Source organism: Panthera onca, chromosome D3 (genome assembly GCF_046562875.1).
Source record: "Panthera onca isolate mPanOnc1 chromosome D3, mPanOnc1 haplotype 2, whole genome shotgun sequence".
Taxonomy (NCBI): domain Eukaryota; kingdom Metazoa; phylum Chordata; class Mammalia; order Carnivora; family Felidae; genus Panthera; species Panthera onca.
The window spans coordinates 53,673,838-53,693,206 of record NC_138350.1 but is presented as its reverse complement, the minus strand read 5'-3'; the positions used below and the strand labels follow the sequence as shown (position 1 = coordinate 53,693,206).

Here is a 19,369-nt window from a genome sequence, read left to right as displayed (position 1 = left end):
ACTTACCAAATCTACTACAAATTCAAACTGTCCACAAACCATTGTTAGAAAACTACATTCCTAAAAATGAACTATTGGAACCTTATCACGATCAAAAGCTTCTGCACTGCAAAGGAAACAATCAACAAAACTAAAAGGCAACTGACAGAATGAGAGAAGATATTTGCAAAGGACATATTGGATAACAGGCTAGTATCTAAAATCTATAAAGAACTCATCAAACTGCACACCTGAAAAACAAATAATCCAGTGAAGAAATGGGCAGAAGACATGAATAGACACTTTTCCAAAGAAGACATCCAGGTGGCCGACAGACACATGAAGAGATGCTCAACGTCACTCCTCATCAGGGAAATACAAGTCAAAACTGCAGTGAGATATCACCTCATGCCAGTCAGAGTGGCTAAAATGAACAAATCAGGAGACTATAGATGCTGGTGAGGATGTGGAGAAACGGGAACCCTCTTGCACTGCTGGTGGGAATGCAAACTGGTGCAGCCGCTCTGGAAAACAGTGAGAAGGTTCCTCAAAAAATTAAAAATAGAACTACCCTATGGCCCAGCAATAGCACTGCTAGGAATCTACCCAAAGGATACAGGAGTGCTGATGCATAGGGGCACTTATATCCCAAGGTTTATAGCAGCACTTTCAACAATAGCCAAACTATGGAAAGCACCTAAATGTCCATCAAGTGATGAATGGGTAAAGAAGATGTGGTTTATATATACAATGGAATAGTACTTGGTAATGAGAAAGAATGAAATCTAGCCATTTGCAGAATAGAAACCCATTTGACAATAAATTATATTTAAAATAAATAAATAAGCTGGGGATAAAAAAAGAAAGAAAACTACATTCCTTTTTACCATTTAAACTTTTTTTTTCAAGTTAATTTTTTATTTTAAGAGAGAGAGAGAGAGAGAGAAAGCACCCGTGCGCCAGCATGGGAGGGGCAGAGAGAGAGAATTACAAGCAGGCTCCATGCTGTCAGCGCAGAGCCCAATGTGGGGCTCAGTCCCACAAACCATGAGATCATGACCTGAGCTGAAAGCAAGAGTCAGACTCGAAACTGACTGAGCCACCCAGGCGCCCCCTTTTTTGCCATTTTAAATGTCTCAGAGTACACAGCAACTGTTCCCTGACTCAGCTTTCCTGATGCCATTGAATATCCTTTCTCTTTGTATACAAAAGTGAGGGCACTGAAGTTGAGTATCTTTTTTTTCAAAATGACTCTTTTCCTGTTCCAGTGTGCTCCTTCTGAGTTTGCTATGAGAATATATACATTCTTTTCCAAAATTTTTGTAGTATGCACTTGGGGCTAAGCAGCAGCCTAGTTACTCTGTCAATGGTTCTAAATTCCATTCTTCTAAGTGCATGGCAAGTCCTTACTGTGCCGTTGCTATAACCCCTTCCAGTGTGTCTGTGTCCCTTACCATTTTGTCTGTTTGTTTGTTTGTTTGTTTGTTTCTCTACCACTTCCTCTCTCATTCCACTTCATCTTCCCTAAAATATGAAGGAGAAGGAAGGAATATAATCATATCAGGAATAAATGATTACATTCCAAGGATATAATCATTGAAGACTTTCATTACAGAAACAAGGTTAATTGAAGGTGGAGATGTCAGAAACCATTCCAGTTCCTTTGGGTTTCCAACCTCAGTTGTGTCTACCCAAAGTACTTTTCCACTCACAACTTACTTCTCTCTCTTTCATTTTCCTTTTACCTATTTTTGTGTCTCTTATGTTTACTTTGTTTATTTTTCTCTTCTCTCATTAACCAGTAAGTTCGTGAAAGTCTTTCTTCTTTGCTTCACCACTAAAATTTTACCAGTTCATTTTATTGAGTTAATTTCAATATTTATTGAGTGATAACTCTCTACTGACATCTTATAAGTGGGCTTTCATCATAACCATTTTCTTAAAATAGTTGTCAGCATAGTCAAGTCTTATATTAAATCAAGTGTCATTTCCAGCATCTTAAATATTTCTCCATATATATTATTGTTGATCATCTCATTTTCTTTAGTGTGGATATGTGTGTGTATATATGTGACGATTACTGGATGCTGATTCTCTCTTTGTAAGAATTCCTTCAGTTTTTATTCTGTCCCAGTTCTTTTTTCAGAGGCCTATTAGCTATAAATTAAAAACAAACAAACAAACAAACAAAAACACTCTTGAGATATTACTCTTTCTTAGTTGATACTTAAGGAACTTCTCAGATTAAGTAGTTTAGCATTTGTATATGGACTAATTTAAGACCTTTGTGGCTACCTCAAGCCAAAATTCAGAAAACTGAATAAAATAGATTTAATGTATACAGCTGTTCTCTTCATTTACGATGTGGATATGGGAAACATTACCGTTCCGTTCACTTTGTTAATGAGTTCCCACTTGTAAAATCTTTCACATGTTGAGAACTCCCACTTGTAAAAAAAATTACCTTCGGTTTGAAGAATTCCTCTAAAATCTATCTTCCTCTTATTTGCCTTTTGTCATATTTGCAGATACCATAGTAATGGTAATCCACAGACTAAAGTGTCTTTAATGTCTTAGTGAGTACATTAAGATACAGCATACGCTGCCCCAATGGCTGTCAAAGTTGGCAGAAAAATTATTTTAATATTATATTAAAATTATTAAATATTACAGAAAACCATTTAATATTGACAGATTTTCTCTTCAAAAAGTGATGTTAATCTTTAATTCAATAGCATAAATTATGTGAAATGCCCTTAATGTAATTCCAGGAGTAATGTATTTCGGCACTTAACAAGCTGAAAATTCTATAGTTTTCAAGGTTATGTTTTCATCACAAGTTGATCAGTTAACAAAGAATAGTGGTTTTTTATTCTGTGTACCTGCATAAATACCTGTGTGTTGCTTAATACAGTGCATAATGAAGGTAATGATTATAGCCAATTCACATGCAACACCAGGTGATTATGTTAAAAATTGTTTTTAAGTAAACTGTTTTATTGAAATATGCTTCCAGAAGAGTTCACAAGCCCTCCATGCACAGTCTGATGAAATTTTGCAAGCATCCCTAACATGTAACCAGTATGCAGATCAATAAATAAAACATAAAATAACCATAATTTGTGACATGTTTTTATTCTGTCGTGAAGAAATGTTTGATACGAAATTTGTGGTGTTTATTTTTTCACCCTGAAAAATACACTAAAAGAAATCAACATAAACAATTATCCACATAACCAAAAAAAAAAGAGGTTTCAATGACAATATATTAAAGTGTTTTTAATATGGTTTTTATCATTTATTTTTATGAACTTTATTTCTTTGAAAATAACCTTATTGTAGCAATTCTATGTAGTGTGGTTATGTTAACTGTTGAGGGACAAATGTTCATTGTCTTGGTAAAACTTCTACTGTGTTAGTTGTTGTTGTTTGGTTTTATATTAAACTTCCAAAAAGTATAGGATGCCTCATAGGAGAAATCTTTTCCTGTGTAAATTCTGTGTTGTATTAAACGTGTCACCTCTAACCACTGTGTCCACTGTACTTTAGTGCAGTGAGATGTTTCCATGCCACATAGTCAGAGGGAGGCAGATTAATAGGGAGTTCTAGCTGGAAATTTCTTCCCTGTTATTGTTCTCCCTCAGCAGTTGATGGCTAAGTTAATTCTCTTTAGTTTTGTCATGCTCTACAGCACACATTGCCAAGCAATGGTGAGCTTTATGAGGAAAAAAAAAGAAGCAATGGTGTCCATCAAAGTCCTAAAGTTGCATTTTTAAACTTTGGCCCGACCTGATGTGCCATTCAAAAAAGCTTCAAAAGACTATTTTTTTAAAGAAAGGTTCAATATGTCCCGAGGCTATCGGTTTTGAGTTAAACTGGGTGAAGTAGAAATATTTTACTCATCAGCTTTGCAGTCACAGAGTTTGCCTCAGCTAGAACAAAACTGCTGAGGCATTTAGAGAAAATTAACCCCCCATCCTGGCGGCCAGATGTGACTGGTTTCTGATGAATGCACATGAGTGGGCTGAAAAATCAGGAGACTGTGAAATTCCTGTCAGGTCCGTACAGTGCAGAATGGGCTATTGACTGCTTTCTATATTTCCCTCCATCATTCTTCTTGAACACTGCCATTAATTTCCTCTCCTACTCTGACTTGTGTTTTTGCCCCCTCCCTCTTCCCTTTAGCTCTGTCAGCTGCAAAGAAGGATACACAAGGTGTGGCAGAATCACTTCAAACTGGTGGTCCTCTGCGGCCAGATGAGGCTGGCCAAGTTCCAGACAGACTCTCAAGAGAGTATTCAGAAAATATTAGCTGTGCAGGTAGGTGATTGCAGGGAAGTAGGAAAGATCATTCTGATCTAGATTGAAAAGCAAATGATGGGTAGTGTGATGAAGCATTAAAACCATATCCCATCAGAGTTTTATAAATTTTTAACCTCTTTAATAAACTGGAATTGCATGAAGGATGAATTCAGTAAGTTAGCATATATACCATGCATACTTTGGGGGAAAAGGGAGATTGAGCTTATTTTTCACAAACCTCAAAACAGATTTTTTATAAATATATTTGGTGTAAATACATATTTTCAAATCTTCAGGCTTTGCAGATGCCATTCAGCTGTTTAAGAGATACCGTCAACAGTTGCCTTGTGTTGCTTTTGTGTGAAACCTCCTTCAGTGAAAAGGACACTTATGTTTATTTTATTTAACTGTTTGCTTTCCCCTTCCATTTTGAAAGAGGCCCATCCTCTTCCGATTTGGAGATAACTGTCTTTGAAAAATAAGCAATTTGGGATTAGAATGTAACAATGGTTCCAGATACATGTGAGATTTGACTGTTTGTCTCTGTAGAAATTTTAGTGGATCACTTGTCTTTATTTCAAGACTCTGATCTGTTTAGAAACCCCTATTAACTATGTGAAGGCTATTACTGGAAAATTAAATTTTTAATTCATATTTTACTATTTGAAATGTCATAATATGCATAAAAAGTGAGTTCCCAAAGGAAAACAAACACCGCCTTGTTCTAGTAAAAGAAAAAAAAAAAGAAGTATCTATTCTATAAAATAAAATGCACACACTCTTTAAAACCACAATTTTCATAAGCTTGCAGCATAAACAATGCATGCTGAACCTAAACACACCAAGCCTTTTTCTAAATATTTTAATTGTGTGTGCATTTCATGATTCTTTTGCCACAATTGAAGAATTTTGCATAACACTTCCAAAGCTGGTGGCTTTTTTTATGTCTTCTTCATTTTTACTGGTGGCTATTGCTATTTTGCTATTTTCCTCTGAGGATGTGTGTGTGTGTGTGTGTGTGTGTGTGTGTGTGTGTGTGTATCCCATTCAAAGTACATATATAAGGTGGATATAGACTCTATTTGCATACATATACTGTATATAAGGATTCCACTGATAATGGATTATAACAAAAATTTAAATAATAGAAATTTAGAGTTTTGAAAGGTAGAGCTTAAACGTGTAGGTTGAATAGATATTCATATACAAACTTGAGTATAAATTACAATTGCAGTATTTCTGAAGACAGTGGCATGTGTTTTTTCTCCTTAAAAGTCTGTTGACAGTACATTAAAAATTATGGAGTGACTGTGATCTGTGATTCCCTTTCAAATATTCAAAGGTAATTTTGCATGTTCTAATTATTATTTTAGGAAAATCTCATACTACTGCCTAAATGTAAACATTCTTAAAAATCTTACAAATGATAAACCCTCATTGTGAATTAGGATGTATTTTGAAATATTGAAAATGTCAGTAGAAACTTTCTGAATATTGGTAAAGTGAACTCTCAAATCATAACCTATAATACTCCTTACTCTAAGTTTTTATTAAAATTAACCCATACATTTTTTTTTAGCAAACTTGATTTTAAGTTACTTATTTTGATGGTTGTTATACAACAGTGGAAATGAAAGGTTAGAAATGATAGGTTGGTATCAGTAGGACAACTCAACTATTCTGCATTTAGAGAGACAGTGGCAAGGCTGGATTGTATATGGGGAACCTGAGGAACATAACTTAGTGGATTCTTATCTGAGGAAGATGCCTTTAATTTAGAGTATTTCAACCTTGGCTCTTAATAGGAATATAAAAAATAAAATTTTCAGAATCTTGCCATAAAACTATAGAAACATGGGCAATCCTCTGAAAAACTCAAGTCCTAAACCGTCAACATGGTACACAATGACCTTCATGACCCAACCCCTGCTAACTTCCGCAGCTTCATCCCTCTCCACATTAGTTCCTTAGAGTCTATTTCAGCCACTTCAGAATTTCTCTAGTGTGAAACCTCTTGACTCCTTCTTCCTTTCCTGTGCCTAATGTCTTACCTCTTTCTGCAGTACTCTTTACTGTACCTGTTAATGAACACCTGATTCAAATCAAACATCTCATCTACAAAATCCTTTCTGAGCACTTCCCCCACCTTCTTCTTCTTTGACCTCTTACTGTATTCTGTACATATCACCAAACCACAGTTTATTCCTACTGCTGTGCTTTTCTTCCTAGAAGATTCTAAGCTCCTTTAGAGCTTTACACCATCAGTGAAATTAGTTCAATTCTTGCTCAGTTGTTTTTTAGTGTGTATGATAGCAAGCCATTGAGGTTTTCTGAAAGTATCCCATGGCTATCTTGTTTTCACTCATTATATCAAAAATCTTTAAATTGGAACATGATAGAGTGATTTAATATGTTTGTAGAGTGAGTCTGCTGGTGTCAGTCTCTACAGTTTGAGTCAACATGGCTAAAATTGCTTAACAAACTAGAGGCTATTGCCCTCTGTTTTCATATGATTTAGTAGCATGTCAATACTAGGAAACCTAACATTTTATATTTCGAAGATAGTATTAAAATGATGCCATAAGATATTAGTAAATTATTTGATGAGAAAATCATCTGATGAATCTTTTGAAAAGTAAACTATATATAACTGATATTGAGCAAAAGCAATTCAAAATAGTGATGCATAAAAAAGAAACTTTGTTTCACCCTTGGGCTTGGAACAATTACTTGCAGGACTATCAGAAAAAAAAAAAGCATAATTGGTAAATCTGTAGATGGCAGAAAACCAGGTGGGCCAGATAAGCTTTTGAATAACAGTGATCAAGCAGAAACCAGTAAGATGAACTATAACTGAAATAAAGAATTTGTGTATTTGACATCAAAGCCATTTATTAAGTATATATAAATATTTATACATATATATATATATATGGATTTTAGTTGACTGCAATTTTAATATGATCCAAAGTGAGCTATTACAGTCTTAAGACCAATGCCATGTTCCAACTCTGACAAGCATATGAGACTTATTGAATCTGAGAGTGTAGGGCATATTTTATAGTCCTAACCTCATATCTAAGCCCATTTAAAGTACTATTATTGCATTATTTTTCTCTTTTTACTTTTGATTTATTTAATATAGCGATATTTAATACCTCTTTGGTATCTCATTTGGAAAAAAGACTGGAGATTAACTCATTATTTAAATGAGAATATGATGTGGCAACAGAATGTTCATGTGATCTTAGACTTCATAGGCACAAATGTTTTGTCTTGTTAAAGGAGATGATAGTTCCATTGCCTTTTTCCAAAAGTTGAGTATATCTGCAGTATTTTATACAGGTTTGGGAATTATAGTTTAAGGGCCATATTGATACACTAGAGAGCAGCGATCTAATAAAAATCAGGGAGAAGGAAAAATATACAAATTTAGAATGTTTAATTATAAAAGGAAAAGACCTTAGAAAGACAAACATCTAAAGGATTAAGTGAACATTGGCACATATATATTTTGTTGACCTCCAGAGGGCAGTACTTGGACCCATAGTGGAAGAGGTTGGATGGTGAGTTTGGGCTCAAGAGCAATACACTCTTCAGAAGTATTTTTGTCCAAGCATGCACTGCTGGTGCTCCAGCAAAAGCAGTGCAGTGATTGAGGGAGAGCAAACTGGCCAAGAGTCAGCCCAGAGAGCACCTCCTCAGGCTGTACTCCTGGAATGTTCACCTGACTTTCTTGCACAAACCTTTGTGTGTGGTCTGTATCCCTTCACCCACTAGAATGAGCCTTCTCCATTGAAAAGTATGTCTGGTTTGTTCATCTTTATCCTCTTAGCACCAACAATAGTTCTTGAAACATAATGACTCAAAATATTTGTTGAGTGAGTTGATTATTATGTGGTTTATTATGTGGTGAAGTGGTTTATTAAGATTCAATGTGATAACCTTAAGGGTTCTTTCAAGCTTTAGGTGCCTAGAACTCTGTATAGTAATAAACAAAAGCATTCTCTGGGTACTTTGCCAAGAATTTTGATGACACAGAAGTAAGGTGTTTAATCATTTCAGACATGTGCATGTGCATGTGCATGGACACACACAAACAAAATACATACAGGGACAGACCAATTTCTTATTTTTGGAAGAGAACTTTGCAAATTTTAAAAATCCAGAAAAAAAATAACAGGATAAAAATCTAAATTCACTTGGTTAGAGGCTGGGGAGATGGTGGAGCGGGAGTACCCCTAAGTTCACCTTTTCCCACACAGACAACTAGATAACACTCACATCAGCTTGAATAACTCAGAAAATGACCTGAAGTCTGGCAGAAAAAAACTCCACAACTAAAATTAGGGAAGAGGCCACACTGAAGAAGGTAGGAGGGGTGAAGACGAGGTTTGGGAGTAAAACAGACCAGACCGTGGCTGCCAGCAGTGGGGAGGGTGCGGAGAAGGCTGAAACACAGACTATCACACCAGACAGCCCTCAAGGGAAAAGGAAACCCCATAATTGGCTTTGAAAGCAAGAGGGACCAAATCTCATGAGTTTTTACAGTTACCAGGACTTAAAACCTGGGATTTTAAAAATCAGGGGGCTCAGCTCTGTGAGAGCCTGGAGGCGATTAGGAAGGGGAGTCCCCATCCTTAAGGAGACAATCCCACAGAAGCCAGTAGAGATACAGCATGGAAGCAGCGGTTTGGAAAATACCAGGGACATACAGAAGGGAGAGTTATTTACTCATTTTAGAGCATGACCAGAGAGGCAATGATCAAGGGGAGACCTCTCCAGCAAGAAAGAAGCTAGAAGGTGCTATTTACCTCTCCTGCCCCCAATAATAAGCACAGGGCCACCTGTGGGGACCAGCATGACACCTACACTTGGCACTTGCTAACTAATTAGCTTACACCAAGCCCCATCCCCGCACTTCTGTGGATTCACCTTTCCAGTCACTCTTGCCTCAGTCCCAGCCTTGCAGGTCCCCTCCCCCAGAAGACCAGCACAAATCCCACCAATACATCATCTCCCAACTAGACCATTTTGTGGAACCTCAATTGAGGCAGCCACAGTAGCAGTGGCAGCAGCAGTGGATCTCATTTCATAAGCAGACTAGCACATGCTTTTTAAAAATGCGCCCTACCTGGCCAGGGACCCAGCATTGCACACAACAGCAAAGAGAGTCTGTAAATGGCTAGACTGAAGGAAAAAGTGGCTAGGACACAACAGCAGGGCACATGCAACTCACATAGGAGACCCAAAGTGCCAGGTCCTAGGGAACAAGGGACATTGCACTACAGGACTCTATAGGCTGTCTTCTTCATAAAGCCATTACATTCAAGAGCAGGAGATATAGCTGACTTTCCAAACACAAAGAAACAGACACGGAGAGAAAGGCCAAATAAAGAGACAAAGGAGTATGTCGCAAATGAAAGGACAATACAAAACCACATCAAGAGAACAAAGCAAAATGGAGGTAAGTAATATGCCAGATAGAGAATATAAAATAATGATCATAAAGATATTCACTGGACTTGAGAAAGAGTGGAGGACATTAGTGAGACCCTTAACAAAGAGATTTCAAAAAAAAAATTGGAGGTGAAGAACACAACAAAAGAAATTAAAAATATACTTGATGGAATAAATTGCAGGCTAGAGTAAGCAGGGGAACAAATTAATGACCTGGAAGACAGAGGAATGGAAAGTAATCAAGCTGAGCAAATGAGAGAAAAAAGAATTATGCAAAATAAGAATAGACTTAGGGAACTTCATGACTCCATTAAGTGTTAACAACATTCACATTATAGGAATCTAGAAGAAGACAGAGAAAGGGGGCAGAAAATGTATGGGCTAAATAATAGGTGAAAACAGGGGAAGAAAACAGATATCCAAATCCAAAAGGCACAGAGATCCCCCAATAGAATCAACCAAGGAGATCCATACCAAGACACATGGTAATTAAAATGGCAAAAAAAGTAGTGATAAAAAAATTTTAAAACAGCAAGAAAAAAGCAGAGTTATAACAAAGGAAACCCCATAAGGCTATCAGCAGATTTTTCAGCAGAAACTTTGCAGGCCAGAAGGGAGTGCCATGATTTTTTCAAATTGCTAAAAAGGAAAATCTGCAGCCAAGAATACTCTATCCAGTAAGGCAACCATTCAGAAAAGAAGGAGAGACAGAGTTTCTAACACAAACACAAAAACTAAAGTTGTTATAACCACCAAACCAGCCCTACAAGAAATATTAAAGAGGACTCTTTGAATGGAAAGGAAAGTCCATAAGTAAGAGGATAAAAAGTTGAATGCACAGAAGCATTAAAAATAAGTGTATCTGGGGGCGCCTGGGTGGCTCAGTCGGTTGAGCGTCCGACTTCGGCTCAGGTCATGATCTCACAGTCTGTGAGTTCGAGCCCCGCATCAGGCTCTGTGCTGATGGCTCAGAGCCTGGAGCCTGCTTCCAATTCTTTGTCTCCTTCTCTCTCTGCCCCTTCCCTGCTCATGCTCTGTCTCTCTCTGTCTCAAAAATAAATAAAAACATTAAGAAAAAAAAAATTAAAAAAAAAAAAAAATAAGTGTATCTGTAAAAAATCAGTCAAGGAATTCACAAATAAAAGGATGTAAAATATGACACCATATGCCTAAAACGTTGGGGGGGGGGGCAGTAAAGAATGAGTTCAAACTTAAGCACCCATCTTAATATAACCACTTAATATAGAGTGCTATATACAGTAGATGTTACATACAAACTTAATGGTAATCACAAATCAAAAACCAGTAATAGATATGCAGAGAAGACAGTGGAATCCAAGTATATCACTAAAGAAGGCCAACAAACCATGAAAGAGAGCAAGAGAAGAAAAGATCAGAGGAAAACCACAAAAACAACCAAAAAACAAGTAACAAAGTGGCAATAAAAACAAATCTATCAGTAGTTTCTTTGAATGTAAATGGCCTAAATGCTCCAATCAAAAGACATAGGGTGACAGAGTGGATAAAAAAAAAAAAACAAGACCCCTCTATATACTGCCCCAAGAGACTCATTTCAGACCTAAAGACACATGCAGATTGAAACTGAGGGGATGGAAAAACATTAATCATGCAAATGCGTCAAAAGAAAGCTGGGAGTAGCAATACTTATATCAGACTAAATTTTAAAACAAAGAGTGTAATAAGAGACAAAGAAGGGCACTGTATAATAATAAAAGGGAAAATCCAACAAGATGATATAACAATCGTAAATTTTTATGCACCCAATATGAAGGCACCCAAATATATAAGACAGTTAATAACAAACATAAAGGAACTAATCAATAGTAATACAATAATAGTAGGGGACTTTAACACCTCACTTATACCAACGGACAGATCATCCAAACAGAAAAATCAGCAAGGAAACAGTAGCTTTGAATGGCACACTGAACCAGATGGACTTAACAGATATATTCAGAAGATTCCATTCTAAAACAGCAGAATACGCATTCTTTTCAAGTGCCTATTGGAACATTCTCCAGAATAGACCATATATTAGGCCACAAAACAACTCTAAACAAATTCAAAAAGATCTAAGTCATACCATGTATCTTTCGGACCACAGCACTATGAAACTAGAAATCACAGGAAAACAAACTTGAAAAGAACACCTATATGTGAAGGCTATATAACTTGCTACTGAACAATGAATGGATCAATCAAGAAATTAAAGAAAAAATTAAAAATTACATGGGTGGGGGGGTGGTGCCACTTGGGTGGCTCAGGCGGTTGGGCATCTGATTTCAGCTCAGGTCATGATCTCACAGTTCACAAGTCTGAGCCCTGCATCGGGCTCTGTGCTGACAGCTCAGAGCCTGAAGCCTGCTTCAGATTCTGTGTCTCCCTCTCTCTGCCCCTCCCTGCGCGCGCTCTCTCTCTCTCAAAAATAAATAAGACATTAAAAAATTTAAAATTACATGGAAACAAATGAAAATGAAAACATAACTGTTCAAAATCTTTGGAGTTTTTGCAGCAAAAATAGTTCTAAGAGGGAAGTTCACGCAATATAGGGCTACCTCAAGAAACAAGAAAAATATCAAACAAACAACATAAACTTACATCTAAAGGAGCTAGAAAAAGAAAAACAAAGAAAACCTAAGACCAGCAGAAGGAAGGAATAATAAAGATTAAAGCAGAAATAAATTATATAGAAACAAAAAGCAATAGAAATCAGCAGTGAAATCAGGATGCTGGTTCTTTTAAAAGATCAACAAAATTGATGAACCCCTAACCAGACTCCTCAAAAAAGGAGAGAAAGAAAGAGATGATTCAAATAAGCAACATCACAAGTGAAAGAGGGGAAATAACAGCCAATATCACAGAAATACAAACAATTGTAAGAGAATACTATGAAAAATTATGTGCCAACAAATTGGACAACTTAGAAGAAATGGATAAATTCCTAGAAGCATATAACCTACCAAAACTGAATTAGGAAGAAATAGAAAATAGCAATGAAATAGAACCAGTAATCAAAAAATTCCCAAAAACCAAAAGTTCAGGACCAGATGGCTCCACAGGCAAATTCTACCAAACAATTAAAGAAGAGTTAATACTTATTTTTCCCAAACTATTCCAAAAATCACAAGATGGAGAACTTTCAGATGTATTCTATGGATTCTGTGAGGCCAGTATTACCCACAGCCAGATAAAGACTCCGCGCGCATGTGCGCGCGCACACACACACACACACGCACACACACACACACACACACACCAATGGAAAAACATTCCATGCTCATGGATTAAAAGAACAAATATTGTTAAAATGTCTATACTGCCCAAAGCAATCTACATATTTAATGTAATCCCTATCAAAATACCACCAACATTTCTCACAGAACTAGAACAAGCAATCCTAAAATTTGTATGGAACCACAAAAGACCCCGAATTGCCAAAGCAATCTTAAAAGAGAAAAAAACTGGAGGCATCGTAATTTCAGTCCTCAAGTTGTATTACAAAGCTACAGTGATCAAAAGTGTATGGTACTGGCACAAAAATAGACACATAGATCAATAGAACAGAATAGAAACCCAGGGGAAAAAATAATTATATGGTCAAAGGAGAAAAGAATATCCAATAGGAAAAAGACAGCCTCTTCAAGTGTTGTTGGGAGAACTGGACAGCTACATGAAAAAGAATGAAACTGGAGCACGTTCTTACACCATTCACACAAAAATATACTCAAAATGGATTAAAGGCTTAAGACCTGAAACCGTAAAAATTCCAGAAGTGAGCACAAGCAGTAAGGTCTCTGACATCAGCCATAACAACATTTTTCTAGATGCGTCTCCTGAGGCAAGGGAAACAAAAGCAAAAATAAGCTATTGAGACTATTACATCAAAATAAAAAGCTTCTGCACAGCAAAGAAACAATAAAAGTAAAAGGCAACCTATTTAATGGAAGGAGATATTTGTAAATGACATATGCGATGGGCTAGTATGCAAAATATATAAAGACATGATATAACTCAACACCCAAAAAACAAATAATCCAATTTAAAAATGGGTAGAAGACATGAGCAGACATTTCTCCAAAGAAGACATACAGATGGCCAACAGACACATCAAAATATACTCAACATTGGGGCATCTGGGTGGCTCGTCGGTTAAGTGTCCGACTCTTGATTTCTTCTCAGGTCATGAGCTCACAGTTTCATGATTTTGAGACCCGTATCGGGCTCTGTGCTGGCAGTGCAGAGTCTGCTTGGGATTCTTTCGCTCTCTCTGCCCCTCCCCCACTCGCGCTGTCTCTGTCAATAAATAAATAAATAAATAAATCCTTAAATAAAAAAGATGCTCAACATCACTCATCATCAGGGAAATGCAAATCTAAACTACAATGAGATATCACCTTACACCTGTCAGGATGGCTAAAATCAAAAAGACAAGAAACAACAAGTGTTGGTGAGGATGCGGAGAAAAAAATAACTCTCTGACACTGTTGGTGGGAATGCAAACTGGTGCGACCACTATGAAAAACAGCATGGAGGTTACTCAAAAATTAAAAATAGAACTACCCTACAACCCAGTAATCACACTACTGGTTATTTACCCCCAAAATGCAAAAATGTTAATTCAAAGAGATACATGCACTCCTATGTTTATTGAAGAATTTTTACAATAGACAAACTATGGAAACAGCCCAGGTATTCATGGTGATGGAGATTAAAGAGTACACTTACCAGGATGAGCACTAATGTATAGAATTGTTGAACCACTATATTATACACCTAAAACTAATATAACACTCTATGTTAACTATACTGGAATTAAAATTAACAATTTAAAAAACTCAAATCACTTAACACTGTGATATAGGAGAAAATCACTGAGCCTGTGTTATCTTTTTAAAGACAAAAGAAATTATAGAAACTTGGACTTTTAAAATATATACATTTAGAGACATTATGAGTGAGGAATAACATTAAATTACTGTGTCTTACTGGTTAACTTTAGATAGTAGTAGAAAAGGTATTCAAATATATTTTCCAGTGATTTAAGACTATCCATTAGAAGTCAAGAAATAAAATTTGTAACTCCCAAACAACTAGAGAAAAAAAATACCATAACATATTGAAAAATTCAAAATGCCGGAAGGAGGACAGAATTAATATAAAAATGTACACAGTAACTCCAAACACATTGGTAATCATAACTACAAATGGGTTTTTTTTTTGCACCATTTAAAGTTATAGATTTAGAGATTGGTCTTAAAGCAAATCCCATCTCACATAGAAGAGATGCACCTCAGACAAGTAACTATCAAATGAATAGAATCGACAAAAAGAAAAAGGAATTCTAATTTTGTTAGGAAATCATAATTTCAAAGAGAGAGACTTTGAGGCAAAAAGGATTAAAACACTCACATGTGGATATTTCATGTTTATAACATATAACTTATTAAGACAATTCAATCATGACCTTAATGCACATGACAGCATAACTTCAGAACATACAAAGCAAAAACTGATTGAAATCCAGAGAAAAATGTAAAAATTTATAAATGCAATGGGAAATATTAGCACATTGTCTTCAAATTTTTTTGAAATACAGACACACCTCATTTTATCACGCTTCACTTTATTGCACTTTGCAGATAATTATGTTTTCTGCGAATTGAAGGTTTGTGGCAACACAGCATCAAGCAAGTTGATCGGCACTGTTTTCCAGCAGCTTTTGCTCACTTTGTGTCTCTGTGTCACATTCTGATAATTCTCGCAATATTTCAGACTTTTTCATTACAGTTATACTTGTTATGTTGATCTGTGATTACCATTATATATTATACTATTATATTTATTACCATTATATATTATACTATTATTACCATTATATATTATATATTATAATATAATATATTATATTACCATTATATATTATACTATTATAATTTTTTGCGGGTGCTACAAAAAATACATATATGTGCATATGGATAGAATATGAACTTAATCAATAAATATTGTGTGTGTCCTGACTGCTCCACTGACTGGCTGTTACCCTCTCTCTCTCCCTCTCGTCAGGCCTCCCTATTCCCTGAGACACAATAATATTGAAATTAGGCCAATTAATAATGCTATAATGCCTCTAAGTGTTCAGTTGGAAAAAAAAAATTGTTCCATGTCTCTCACTTTAAATCAGAAGCTACAAATGATTACGCTTAGTGAGGAAGGCGTGTCAAAAGCCAAATAGGCCAAAAAGTAGGCCTCTTGTACCACATAGATAGCCAAGTTATGAATGCAAAGGAAAAGCTCTTGAAGGATATTAAAATTGCTACTCCAATGAACACGTGAATGATAATAAGGGAAAACGGCCTTATTAGAGAAAGTTTTAGGGGTCTATATAGAAGATCAAACCAGCCACAAAATTCCCTTAAACCAAAACCTAATCCAGAGCAGGGCCCTAACTCTTTTCAGTTGTATAAAAGCTGAGAGAGGTGAGAAGGCTGCAGAAGAAAAGTCTGAAGCTAGCAGAGATCGGTTCATCAAGTTTAAGGAAAGAAACTGTCTCCATAACATCAAAGTGCAAGGTGAAGCAGCAAACTACTGATGTAGAACCTGCAGCAAGTTATCCAGAAGATCTAGTAGATCATTAATGAAGATGACCACAATAAACAACAGATTTTCAATGTGGACAAAACAGCCTTCTGTTAAAAGAATATGCCATCTAGCACTTTCATAGGTAAAGAGAAGTCAGTGACTCATTTCAAAATTTTAAAGGACAAGCTAACTCTCTGCCTGTGCTCTACAAATGGAACAACAAAGCTTGGATGACACACATCTGTTTACAATATGGTTTATTGAGTATTTTCAGTAAATATTCTACTGTTGAGGTGAGACCTACTGCTCAGAAAAAAAAAATAATTCCTCTCAAAATATTACTGCTTACTGACAATACACCTGATCACCCAAGATCTCTGATACACGTGTACAAGATGAATGATGGTTTCATGCCTGCTAACATAATGATCTTTCTGCAGCCCAGGGATCAGGAGTACTTTCAACTTTCAAGTCTTATTTTTTAGGGAATACATTTTGTACTGCTATAGCTGCTATCAACAGTTTTTTCCTCTAGAGTCACCGTTCTACATGCCATTAAAGAAGAGCATTTGTGATTCACGGGACAAGGTCAAAATATCAACATTAGTAGAAGTTTGAAAGTGATAGATTCCAAACCTCATGGATGATCTTGAGAGGTTCAAGACTTCTGTGGAGGAAGTAATTGCAGATATGGTGGAAATAGCAATAAAACTAGAATTAGAAGTGGAGCCTGAAGATGTGACTGAATTGGTACACTTCAATGAATTGTTGAACAATTGAGCGAATGAGGAATTGCTTATGGAAGAGCAAAGAAAGTGGTTTCTTGAGGTGGCATTTGCTCCTGGTGAAAATGCTATGAAGATTGTTGAAATGACAATGAAAGATGTAGAATATTATATAAACTTAGTCGCTCAAGTAGTGGCAGAGTTTGAGAAGATGGACTCCAATTTTGAAAGAAGTTGTACTGTGGGCAAAATGCCATCAGACAGCAGCGCAGGCTACAGAGAAATTGTTCACGTTGAAGAAGAGCCAATCAATATGGCAAACTTCACTGTTGCGTTATTTTTAAAAAGTGCCACAGCCACCCCAACCTTCAGCAACCACCACTCTACAGAGTCAGCAGCCATCAACTCAAGACAAGACCCTTCACCAGCAGAGATTATGACTCACTGAAAGCTCACATGATGGTTAGCATTGTTTAGCAATGAAGTATTTTGAGCTAAGTTATGTACAGTTTTTTAGACATAGTGGTATTGCATACCTAATAAACTACAGTGTAGTGCAAAACATAACTTTTATATGCACCGGGAAACCAAAAACATTCATTTGACTTGCTTTATTTCAGCATTCGCTTTTTTGGGTTGGTCTGGAACTGCAGTATCTCCAAGTTGTGCTTGTAAAAGAAAATAAAAACGTCACACATAAAAAACTGTGAGTTTTTAAGTTGAGAAAATATGTTAATGTAATTTAATATGACAGATTAAAGGAGAAATATTACATATATAATTACTCAATATATACATAAAAACATTTGCTAACAAGAGCAACATATACTAACTCTAATAAAAGTCACTAAATAGTTTAGAATAAAATCCTATTAACTTGATAAAATGTACTATATGATAGATTACTGGAAGCATTTTACGAAAATTAGGCCAAAAGTGAGGATTCCTTCTATCATTATTACTGTGTATCACTGCACTAAAAAGCCTTTAGCAGTACCTCAAGGAAAATAAACTAGAGGTACAGATACTATGTGGGGAAAAGACAGAACTGTCATTATTTTCTCACAATATGATATTTCTCTTAGAAAACCAAAGAGGATCAACTGGAAAAGCATTAGAATTAATAAGACAGTTATTTTAAATGGCAACCTGAAGTATAAAGTTCTAAGAATAAACCTAACAAACTTAGCTCATCCTTTTAGCAAAGCTACAAAACACTACTAAAAAGATATAAGCAAAGACCCAAATGAAAGTAACCCTATATGTCTTCATGGATGAGAAGATTGTACATATTGGGAAGATGCCAATTTTTGAGTCTCAATATTTGAAAAATCCATAAATTCAATACAGTCATACTCAACATCCAGACAAGATTTTTCAATGAATCTTGAGTTTTCTAAATGCATTTGGAAGACAAAAATCCACAAGAATAGCTCTGACATTTAAAAAAAAAATTTTTGTTGGAGTTGGCGTCAGGATCTTATGCCACTGTGTGGGGAAACTTACCAAAAAAGCTACATTAATTAAATTAAAACAGCGTAATATTAATGCAGGAAAAGATCTGTAGAGCAGAGCAACTGGTAAACTTTTTCTTTAAAGGACCAGATAGTAAATATTTTTAGCTTTGGAAGAAAGAGTCTCTGTTGCAAGTAATCATCTCCGCATTGTACAGGAAGCAGCTTTAGAAAATAGTATATGAATGGATATAACTGTGTTCCAATAAAAGTTTATTAACAAAACAGCAGGCCTGAGGATGTGCACTGAAATAGAGAATCCAGAAATGCCTCAGAAACATTTGGAATTTAGAATACAATGAGAGTAGAATTTTAAATTGTATATGATGAGCGTGAAATATCTTGCCACCTATCTGAATAATAACAGCAAATATTTGAAGAATAAAGTAAAAGTTTATACATAAGCATAATAAGCATTACATACGTTACATAATAAGCATTAAAAACCTATAATATCTTTTTTTAAAAATATAGAATATTAAATCGTATTGAGATAAGAAAGTCCTTCTTAAGAGAGAACACCATAAGAAAAATATTGTTAAATTGGACTAGAGAAAAATAAAAACCTTTCCATGAAAAAAGACACAATAATAAACAAACCAAACAAAAATTCTTGTTCTTATGGAACTTACATTTCAATGGGGAAAACAAGACAGTAAACAAACAAGTTAAAAATATAGTATTGCTATGTACTAAGGAGAAAAATGAGGGTTTAAGGGGTATATGAGATGGCAGGAGAGGTACTGAACTGCATTTTAGCAATTCATTTTGCTTAATTACTTGTGTAAA

At 35.7% G+C, this 19,369-nt stretch overlaps 1 protein-coding gene across 6 annotated transcripts in view; it reads left to right on the top strand.

Moving 5' to 3' along the window:
• CCDC178 (coiled-coil domain containing 178) overlaps positions 1–19,369 on the top strand; it is a 434,788-nt gene that overhangs the window by 386,531 nt on the left and 28,888 nt on the right. For 4 of the 6 annotated variants that reach the window (XM_060613559.3, XM_060613560.3, XM_060613561.3 and 1 more), the window contains 2 exons: positions 4,165–4,299; positions 4,578–4,935. In XM_060613559.3, the coding sequence (XP_060469542.3) occupies positions 4,165–4,299; positions 4,578–4,688 (246 nt within the window). In that variant the 3' untranslated portion in view covers positions 4,689–4,935. Of the gene's footprint in view, positions 1–4,164; positions 4,300–4,577; positions 4,936–19,369 lie in introns of those variants that run through there. The other 2 variants (XM_060613562.3, XM_060613563.3) reach the window with 1 other exon arrangement.